Source organism: Theobroma cacao, chromosome 3 (assembly GCF_000208745.1).
Source record: "Theobroma cacao cultivar B97-61/B2 chromosome 3, Criollo_cocoa_genome_V2, whole genome shotgun sequence".
Taxonomy (NCBI): domain Eukaryota; kingdom Viridiplantae; phylum Streptophyta; class Magnoliopsida; order Malvales; family Malvaceae; genus Theobroma; species Theobroma cacao.
Genome location: NC_030852.1, coordinates 13,590,126 through 13,601,433, shown reverse-complemented (window position 1 = coordinate 13,601,433; position 11,308 = coordinate 13,590,126). Strand labels below are relative to the sequence as shown.

Sequence of the window (11,308 nt, the reverse complement as noted above, 5' to 3'; positions counted from 1 at the left end):
ATAATGCCTCGAGACTTCATATGAGGTATTGAGACATGATTGCCCAGGAAGAAAGTATTGAGACTTTCACAAGAAGTTTTGAGACTTTGGTTGAAAAACTCCAAACATAACCATTATATTTCAAAAGTATCAAGACCTAGACCCAAAGCATCGATACTTCAACGTCAGACTTCAAAAAATAAAAGGTAAATTTGTATTTTCACACTTCAAACTATAAATAAGGCTCAAATTTAGAGACCTACCATTCCCTTCATTATTTCAGCTGCAAAACCCTTTATTTTTCAGTCTTTCAACTCTCTTCCAAGCTTCAAACTCATTTTTCTTCAAGAACAAGTGATTTTCCCTCTACTTTTCACTCTCTCAACTCATTTCCAAGCTTTAAATTCATTTTTCTTTAGGAACAAATGATTTTCAACCATTAAACTTGTTTTCCAACATTTTAGAGGTAAGGAGTTGCTTTTCCAACATCAAAAGTTTATGAGTTTTCCTTTTTAGGTTTTGTCCATTTATAAAAAAGTGATTTTTATCTCCAATGTTAAGTTTCAAGCATTTTCCAACATAATGGGCTCACCAGGGTAATGTTATCCTTTTAGAAGCTAGACTGTGGTTAAAATATAAATTCCAAATTTAAATAGAGATTCAACTAAGTTTAGTTGAAGTTTCATGTTCATGGTTATGCTTAAAATGCAATTTACGATACTAGGAACATTATTGAGACTCAATTAAATGTTATTAGGCACGGTAAAAAGAGTTAATATGTTTGAAAAAATTGAATACTCCTCAAGAATTGGATAAGCTCCGAAACCTGTTAACCTATTCAACAAGTTTTTATTAGTCCTATTGTAGTGTTCACCAATGATCTTAAACAAGACCCTTTTGGCTTTGCGTTTTATTTTTTAAAGATATGCTTTTGTCAATGAAAAAAAAAACAATAAGCTCGAGGAATAGCTTGTCAGTACATGAGCAGAGAATCAAATAAAACCCCATAATATTAGTTAGTGTGAGACTTGGGGATATCCCTATGACGCTCTCTACACGCTTCACTAGCACGAACAATCTGTCCAGGTTTATTGCAAGTGTCCCAATTTGGTGCGCCCCTTTGACGTCCACAAGTGAATGGAAAAGGAGTATTATAGAGAAAAGCTAAATATGTTGACAAAAGAAAGAAAAAGAGGGACATGGCTGATCGTTCCCACTGCTAATGCTTTATGAGGGCGCCTCTGTTTCGTCTCGTCTGTTTCTTTTTGTTTTTGGGTTTAAATACGTGAAAATCCATTAACAGAAGAAGAAGAAGAAGAAGAAGAAGAAAGGTCTAAGTTCCCGCCAAGATAGAACCCATAGGAAAGGACAACAGCAAAAAAAGAAACCCCAAGTACGAAATAAGCCAAATAAATGAGAAAGAGAAAGAGGCATTGAAAATCAGAAATTGTTCATCTTCTCCTCTTGAATCTCGGTATAAGCTGGCCTGGAATTGTTTCTCGATGCCCTGCGGCTGCGAATCATAGCTCTGTTGGGCAAAAATTCGCACTACACTTTCGGTTCCTCCGTTTGGGGGTCTTGATTCTAAGAATGGGTCCAAAAAGAGGCAGGAAGAAACGTAGGAGTTGTCTTTTCGACTTCCAAACCCTAATTTCTTCCATTTCTTCTCCACAGGTGCACCAATTTTCTCGTTCCATATTTTTAATTGTTTCTTTCATTTTCTCTTTCTCTGTTCTTTTCTTTCTCGTAATTTTTTCCTCTCAATTCACTGATTTTATTTGGGTTGCTTTTAGGGTCTAAAACCAGAGACAATGGAAGGCTTGTATTTACTACTGCTTAATTTGGGCTGCTCCAATTCTGAATCCAATTTGAATTTCTCCGAGACGGAATTCAATTTGAACGAGTTCAAAATCAAATTCAAAGACATTCATGAACTGTCCAATGTCTTATTCGATAAACTCGGTGCAAAGTTCAATGAATTATTCTCTGGTTTGAATGATGTTTCTGCTCATCCAGTTCAAGGACAATCAATCTTCCATGTCAATGTTAAAGCCGCTATTATAGAGCTAACCTCGCTTTTGAGATGTTGCATTGTTGTTTTCAAGTTACTTGTGTTGGATCAGAAGCTTGTTATTGAAAAAGGTCGAATTCTTTTAGGGATACTAAGGAGATGTGTTTCTGTGAAGTTAAAGGGAGGGAATGGAAAAAGTTGTCCTAATTTTGAAAAGGAGGTTTCGCATGAATGTATGTATGTGGATGATGATGCTACTACTTCGCTTTTCGAGCACTTGGTTACTTCCATAAGTTTCTTAGAACCTTGTAATCCATTCCATGCAATCTTGTGTACTGTGCTTGAGGTAACTTTGATTACTGTTTTGAATATTAAGAGTGCACATGCTTTGATTCAAAAGCCAATTATTCAATTGCTGTAAAGTTAATGCCTTCCGCAGATTGCAATAGTTGATTCAAGTAGGTTTTTTGTTTGTTATTGACCATAGAGTTAAAAAAACAACATTTATAGTTTTGATGGAAGCATAGCTAGATATATTCATAGTAAAGTTGCTTTGTTTTACCAGAGAGGGAGGTAATCATCCTCCCTCCCCTTTCTTCATAGGACCTTAAGTTTTAGGTTTTGCCATGTATTGCTTTATTAAGCTGCTTTCATGTTTAGCCATGATATTCAAAAGTATCACAAGGCTCACATTATTAGATTCTTTTATCAATGAGATTTGGGACATTACCTTGTTCTTGGTCTCTGTACTTAGCTGTGAATTTTCCTCATAGACTGCTGATATTAGTCTTTGTATGCATATAGCTATATTTTTGTATTGCCTAGTTAAACTCTGCTACTTCAGTTTTTACTTGACTTAAGCATGAACTAGTATTTCTTCTTTGGTGGCAGTTATGCTCAGAAAATAGGGCAATTAGTCAAACTAAAGGATTGGCTTGTTTTTGGGGTTTCTAGAGTTTATTTACACTCTTTAAAGTGATTTTGTTTTTATCATGGATAGTTTATGGTAGTTAGGTTGCTGCCATGAAAAGCTTACTATTAGACTATATTTTTAAGCAGTAAAAGGACTTAATACTAAAAGTACCATGTTTAGGTATTTGCAGATGAGCTTCTGACGCATGAATCAGTGAGGCAGTACCTTTTGCTTGTTGACTCTCTCTCTTGTGTCAATGAATTTCTATTCATACGTCACTTTGGCCCTGGTAATATTGGAAGCGTTCTGGAGGTTTTTTCTGCTCACTTTATTCTCTCTATTCCTGATGACCAAGCATTTAAGGATTTCCTTAATAGGCTATTTTGGCTTCCTGACAATAATTTCAGAGTTCCTGAAATGACATTGACTACAGCCTTGTCATTGCTGCTCAACCCCATCATGTTGTCTGCACCGAAAATGTTTCAGGCATATTTAATTTTATTGGTTTCTGAGGTCATTGGAAGTGGCATATTGTTCGAGCATATGATAATAAGCAGTGAACTGAGATCATACCTTGCAGCATTTGAAAGGTCAGTTGCCTTGTACACCAGACACATGTCCAATTTGAACATGAAAGGCTACCCCATAGTTGATGATGATTCTTTTGTGAAATCACATTTTCTTGCAAGTAACAGTCAGATGGATTTTGAATCTTGTCTTTTGCCAGCCACAAGAGAGAAAATTCATATTCTGATCACAAAATGTGAAAACGTATGGAATTCGTGTTTGAGCAATACTTTGCTAAAAACAAGGTCTGACCTGGTGGCTGCCTCTGTTGCATACACAAAGGAGAGCCTTCATGTTATTGAGGAATCCTCTAGAGATGAAATTCTATCTATCTTAAGCTGCATAATACTCAGGGGTTCTTCTGATGATGTTGATGACACTTTACTGCATAAAAAGGAAGATACTAGTCCTCAAGATATTTGTCTTCTTGCATCTATACTGAAGCTAATGAGTAGTTCAATGTTACAAGCTGTAAGGATTCTAACAAAAGGCAGAAATTCAGGGTCTTTGAAAACATTGGAAAACGTTGCATTAAGTAAGGAATATGATTTTTTGGTGGCTACTTTTAATTGTTTTCAACAGTTCAGTGTTCGTCTACCAGTTCAAAAGTTCTTGCATGACATGGTGGAAATTCAGCCAACAAGGCATAAGAAGTTCAAGTGGATGCTTGTTCACTTTTCAGGCTTGTTGTCGCTAAGTTATGCTAGTGGGCTTGATTTTCTAGTTAAGAATTGCATATTTACACTGATGATACTATTGAATTTTTTTGTTTTCGAAGAGGGTGATTTACATGCTTTGGGATCATTACTTGGCTCAGGGGTAGAAACTTCATCTCATAAATCTCGTAGTAAAGTCAGAAAATCTGAATCTTGCCATAAAGCTAGAGAGGTAAAGCTGATACCAATGGTTTCGCTCTTGTTTGTGGTTTTGTCAATCTCATTATGTCTTTGGCTTCTGTTCTTAATGTAATTGAGAATAATGATTCAGGTTCTTGCGGGCCGAAAATCTAGCCGAGCAGTTGCACTAAAATTTCAGAAAATTCGTACGTTGTACTTGGGGTAGGTGAAATTTTTGCATTTATCATATTAGCTTGTTATTGCTGATTATGCCAAGTGTGTAACTGAGCAAATTTGTTCTTTTCACTTTCCTAAAATTTTGCTTATCAGTATAAATTTCAGGGATTCATTTTTAATTTTAAGTCTTTGACAGTCCTTTGAATAAGACATTTTGAATCTTGCTTTCCCTCCCTTCTGTGTGCATGTATGGATAGGTTGCATGATATCTGCCTACTTGGCTGATGGTGCATATATGTTCTAGTTTAGGATTTTAGGTTTAATAGTAGGATGGAACAAAAAGGATCAGGGATTTATGAGTTGAATAGGATTAGAAAAGTATATATTCAGGGCTGAATGAGTTATTTTAGGAAAGTTATTTCTGGTCCTGCTTTCTTCTCATTCATCTTCGCAAAAGGGGTCTTAGACTATGTTTTTTTGCTAGTCTTTTGGAGTTCAAGAAAATTTATATTGTCATATCACATTAACCATTTTGTGACCACTGGAAGCCTAACTATGTTGTTGCTATCTATCCTTCTAGGAAATAATGGAAAGTGTAATAACTTAACAAGGAGACTCAGTTCCTGGTTTGGTTAGGTCAAAACACTGTTTGGGGTTATTTAGAGTCCACTGACACACTTCCAGATTAAATTTCTGGACATCTGTTATTGTTGTATTTTTACAAAAATATCTGATAGCCTTTTCTTCATTTTGCAGATTGGATTCTAGTACAAGTTTAGAACATTCGCCTATTGTGAATCATGTTGAATCAGCTCTTAGCATAGAAGAGAATACAGGGAGAACTTGCAATGGTGAGATTTTTCTCAGGTGCATATCAGAAGGCTCTCGAAACTCATCTGATATTGATGATTTAGCAGACTTCATTGAGTGCCAACCGGGAAAAGATTATTCTGACTGGTTGAGGAGTCGAGAAAAATTTAGACGGTGGAAAGCTGAGAAAATGGCAAATTTGAGGTGGAAGAAAAGGAGAACTTGTCTGAAGAGAGCATAGGTTTTTTCCCCTTTTTAAATTTTTTTTGGGGTCAGATTAAAGGTTCAAAGCAACAAAAACTGAACCATAGCAACAACAGCTTGCATAGACGTTCAGGACTCCCTAACTCTGAACAGGGAGGTACAAACTCCAATTGCAGGTTCCTGTTGCAACAAAAGTTTCAGTTCTGGAATTTTCTTATCCTTGCAACAGCATCTGCTACCGGTTTCCTTCTCTGCACATGTTTATGACCCTATATAATATTAACCACATGCCTTGCAACAGTCACGGATGGAAGGCTTAAGCAAGTAATTGTCCATTTAAGTATTTTGTATCACCACAAGCTCCTAAAAGGCATCCAACTTAGCTTCGAGTTTCTCGATGCACATTTGGTGGATCTTTGAAGGAGTATGTAATTGTCTATAGTTTTTTGTTTTCTTAATTTAATTTTATCTTTGTGGTACATATGTTTTGTTTCAAATGTTAATGGACATATATTTTGAAGGTTGTAAGTAGGGATACCTAGCCTGCCAATGCAAACTCTTTGGTTTAGTTTTATCTTGGGTAGACCCAGGGCACAGCAGGGTGAGACCCTCATTAAAGTTCATGTTTAATCAATTACTCTCAACTAAATTCTGAATAACCAACTCTTTTTAGCCCTATTTTTCCAGAATACCTCTCCCATCATGTAACAACTAGGAACAAGTAGCTTTTTAGGATAAATTTTTTATTTGTTCTTTTTAAGTAGAGAGATCATGCATTAATCAATGAATCAAATATTTGAATGCGTTTTTGAAGATCCATTCGTTGAACTAATCAAATAAACTAAAATATTTATTCCAATAGCTATACACAAGTAATTTTAGAATGGTCTTTTGAGCATTTGAAGAATTTTCATTAACCACAAATACCCCTAAGCATCTCCAGTTTTCATCACAACCACCAATTGTTTAATCTATCATGCTTACACAATTTTCTGTGCACTTCTCTACCCTCTTCAATTCTATTTTTTCAACATAGCCAATTATGCAACAAACAAAAGAAATCCAGTGCTGATATTCTGCTGGCAGTTTCGTTTTTTTTTTTTTTTGGTACAAGGAAATTTTACATTTTTCTTAAATTGTTTTGAGAGATAATAAGAAGTTTTATTATAATAAAGGGATATAATCACAAACTTATCATCCCTGCCTTTATGTTATTTCAATCAAATAATTTTATGAATTAAACATCTCCTTTATTAAATATCAAAACATAATCCCAAAATAAATAAACAAAAACAAAACCACTACATGTAAACATCAAAATTTCACCCTGACACAAGTTTCCATCAAACTTTCACCAAAAAATGTGAAAGCAGAGAACAAATAAACAGCAAGCCACAATCCCTCCATACCAAGCTACAAAATTTTCAAGGCCTATTGACATCCATATTCCCTAAGTTGGGGGCTAAAGAATTATCCCTTCTTGGAATTTTAGAGAATTGAACAGATTTCATCGTCCTTTTCTTGTTATGTTCATAGTTTTTACCTTATCATTAATAATATGCATTGTTTGACTCCCTACTTATTTGTTGTAGATAATTAATTTTGGTTTTTAATTTATTATTTCTTTAAGAATTGTTTACTTCAAGCAGGGGCGTAATCTCCTTAGGTTTCCAAATTTTTTTAAATTTTTTTATATCGTATAAAAAATTTAAAGTTTTAAATATATTCACTTAATAGTCCTCTCAAATTAATTTTCATTTAATAATTAATACAAATAAAGAGTAAAAAAGACTTACATGTCTCACTCAACTTTAATTTTTGTTATTTTCTTTTTTCAATATATATTATTATTTTTATTTATATTTGTTTATTTTTTCATTTCTATTCTATTTGCTCATATGTTTTAAGTTTCTATAGATTTTCTTCTTCAAATTTCTATGAATCATCAACCATACTCTTCTTCATTTTTTTTGTTATGTCATATGTGGGTTCTATCTTCTACTTGCCACGTTTTTCTTTTTTCTGTTATATGAATTTTATTTTCTATGATTTTAATCTTTAAAAATTAATAAATTATTATGTAGTTCTCAAATATAAATTATAGTGTTACACTGTTACTTAAAATTTCATCAATATATCATTTTTTTATTAATCCTAATTATGTAAAAGGAAATTATATTGAGTTTATCTTTTTTATGTGCTTTACATTTTATACTTAGCTGAAAGGAAATTATCTTGAATATGTTGTCTTTAAATAATCCTAATTATATAAAAAAATTGTTAATCCTATATATCATATTTAACTATATATATTTTACACATTATAGTCTTATATTTATTATTTTAAGTTTAAATAAAAAAAATAAAAATATTTAATGTTGATTTGCATTAATTTTTTTCTAGTTTGATTAAAGTATAGTAAGTTGAAAGCAATTGATAAATTCTTCAAAAGAAAAAGCGTAAATCGTCCAAATGATTCTCTTACACTTGAGCCACCACGCCTCAATGCTTCAATTCGTGAATAAGAACAATATGAATCAAAATGTCCAAGACTCAATAAAGAAATAGATGTTTTTCAGTACATAATTAATAATTGATGAATTTAAATTCAAGAAACATATTCGAGCACAATTTTCCTAAAAGATTATTGTAAGTCTTTCTTTTCTTGATTTACATGTTATATAAAATTATTTTCTATTATGAATCTTTTAATTATTGGTTAAGTTCAACAAATAAGTTTTAAAATGTTTAACCCTTATTCCTTTTTCTTTAACCCTCTAATAAAAGTTGGCTAACTCCACCCCTAGCCGCAAGTGTAAAGTTATACAAAGCATAATGAGAACAACTAAAATAAATGGAATAATTGTTTCACATGGAACAACTACTTCACATGGAACAACTAGAACAAGCGAGACAAATATTTCTTGCAAATATTAGTGAAGTAACCTAAATCATGTCATGACCCAGCCTAAGGGTCCATGATCGACACACAAGTCCAGCAGGCGAAGCTAGCGAGACCCATGCAAGCCTTAGAGTTCAAACCAAACATATGTAGCCAAGGGTTTTTCCAAATTCTCATATATTCATGTAATAATTAAATTCAAATACATTTAGTTTGCCCCTTGGCACATAATCTATACATAATATGCATGGGCCATACATTGGCCATCAAATCAGGTTTGTGCATAACAACCCTCACATAAGTTCAAATAGCATAGCGTGCGTATATATAAATTTAAACCAAATACGAAACAGAAGATCATGATAGATGTAGTGGAGTGGACGTATTAGGTGGGGACCTATCGGATGCCAAAATTGGTCTGTCAATGGACAACTATTGCCATGTAGTCTTGTGGCCTATTTATTTGCACATGGTCTAAATAAATGAATGAGTCATCTAGTACTTATTGAGGGGTGTAGATAATCAAACATATATATATTAGACAAATAAATATTTAATGTAGTATTTGTGCAACCAAACATTTTCACAAACATCTCAAATGTTAAGGTTATATCATCATCCCTAAGGAGTCTCCACAATATCATACAAATCACTAGGCTTACTCTTTAGGTCATTAAAACTCATTCTCCATGACACACCCTAGTCGTCGAGGTATCATATCAATTTTAATTCAAATTTATCTAAGCCTATCCAAGGCTATGTCATATCACTCACAATCTTAATCGTAACCAAAGAGTAGTCCTCCCCTGGACATCATCAAATCATGAACGGTGGCCAACTGGCGGAGTCAAATCACGCATGTGCTGAAGCAACGGGAGGAGAGTCAAAGTCATCATCCGAAGTAATCCCCAACGGACGGCATCACTCAAAGTATTCTCAAATAGGTGGCATTAAAGCCCTACAGGCACAGAACAAGGTCACATAGGGATGGGACTCCATTTAACTTCAAATCAAATCAATGACCGAAATTCACCCATTAGATGAAATACATATCCACAAACGAGGCCATCATGCCTTCATCATTCCATATGCCTACATTAATCATAATTCATACCCAACAAGCTTCAATCATTTATAAGCTCAGTATGATTCTAAGTGCCACTAAATCTCTAAGACATCAAATGCTCATAATCCATCAAGGGGTCAATTGTCTTGGGTAATCTACTCCTAGATGTTCATCATATCTTCTAGACTTCCTAGTCTAGGCTCACACAACCTAGGCCACTATGTGGCTTGCTTTAAGGCACACAATCACAACAAATAATCACATACATTTTTTTTGTTCTCTAGCCTAGGCACATTCCTTTAGGCAAACATATATTCTCGTACCATGGCAGTGCCGCTAATAGGCATCATGCATCACATGCATTTTAGTTTAAACCCACTCACAGTGATAAATCGGAGGTGCTTCCATTGTCAAGCTCAACTTTAGCCTCCAATCATCTTTTAGCTCTCCAACGAGTCAAATAACTCAATTTCCCCCTTAGAACACATCAGACGTCAAAATATTAATTAATTCTTGGCTTTTGAAAATACCTAGCTTTTCAAAAATAACTAAATTCTTAGCAATTCAACATTCAAGCTCAAATTCTTAAAAAATGATCTAAATCCATATCTTAGAAGCTGGATTGCACAAATCTAAGCTCACAAATTCTAGCGAATCGAGGCGGATTCACCAAAGCTAGAATAATTAGATTTCTAGGTTATTAATCGATTAAATTGAAAATCAATCGGTGAAAACATTTAATATTACCTCTAGAGGCATTTCCCAAGCTCCAATCTACCCCAAATGGCTTTAAAAATCTTTTTAAGGGTTAAGGTTTTTGGAGTGGTAGAGAAAGAGAGAGTTTAGGGTTTGTTTAAAATTGGTGGACAGCTCGAAGCCCTTTTATTTTTGCCTTTCCCTGGTGATGTATCGATACATTTAGGAATGCATCGATACATTTGCATGGGTTTTGACCAAATCTATCGATACATTGAGGCAATGTATCCATAGATTTCAAGCAAAATGCTCACTGCTCTAAATGTATCTATTCATGGGGGAAATTTATTGATACTTTCCCCCCTAGGTGCTCTCTGCTTCAAATCTATCAATATATTTGGACAATGTATTGATAGATAGATGTTCATCTTTAATCAAATCTATCAATACATTCAAGAATGTATTGATAGAAAATCCCTTACATGCCTTGTATTGTTCATTTGCCAAGAATGTCTCGATACATTGGGGAATGTATTGATACATTTTCCCTTGTAGGCAAATTTTCAATCTTTCAAACTTCTAGAAATCCAATTTTAACTCCCCAAAAACTTTCTTGCTTAAATCACAATTCACATAACTATTTTAACTTATATTTCTTGTACATATATTCTCAATTATAACATCAAATTCAATTCAAAACCTCAAGCTATAGGATTTATCACATATTTTAATAAAATTTTGCCTAAGTGTCAATATGCATACTCCCATACACTTGGCATACTTAACATATTATCAAAGTCTTCAAGGCACAATATATTTCATAAATTATTCTTAATTAACTTAGTTCATATCGAAAATCGGGGGTGTTAGAAATCGAGAGGCAGGGTTTATGGGTTACTTTCATATTAGGATGTTTTGGAGAGTTTGGGTGGCTTAAATATGGAGGTAGTTAAGAGGTCTTTCTCTTAACCTTTTCCTGAAGTACAAGTGTTTCTCTTCTCACATTTTTCCTCTTATCTTATTCTCTTGTACCTTTTCATATATACCTTTTTCCTTTACCTTATACTTAAGAATAAGTTTGATTAAACTATTAATAGTCATACAACCCACTGCTTCAATGGTCACATATATGTAATAAAATCACTAC

At 33.8% G+C, this 11,308-nt stretch overlaps 1 protein-coding gene across 1 annotated transcript; it reads left to right on the top strand.

The window, feature by feature from the left end:
- On the top strand, window positions 1,016–6,153 carry LOC18604531. Its single transcript, XM_007037061.2, has 5 exons — window positions 1,016–1,653; window positions 1,773–2,336; window positions 3,084–4,358; window positions 4,458–4,528; window positions 5,240–6,153. The coding sequence occupies exons 1-5, from the start codon at window positions 1,570–1,572 to the stop codon at window positions 5,532–5,534; spliced, it is 2,289 nt and encodes a 762-aa protein (XP_007037123.2). The 5' UTR covers window positions 1,016–1,569; the 3' UTR covers window positions 5,535–6,153.

Bases quoted from the DNA above. Each gene is read 5' to 3' on its own strand.
- LOC18604531 (XM_007037061.2), top strand. From the start codon at position 1,570: ATGGGTCCAAAAAGAGGCAGGAAGAAACGTAGGAGTTGTCTTTTCGAC. The intron at 4,359-4,457 runs GTAAAGCTGATA...ATAATGATTCAG, and splicing joins CTTGCCATAAAGCTAGAGAG to GTTCTTGCGGGCCGAAAATC. The intron at 4,529-5,239 runs GTAGGTGAAATT...TTCATTTTGCAG, and splicing joins ATTCGTACGTTGTACTTGGG to ATTGGATTCTAGTACAAGTT.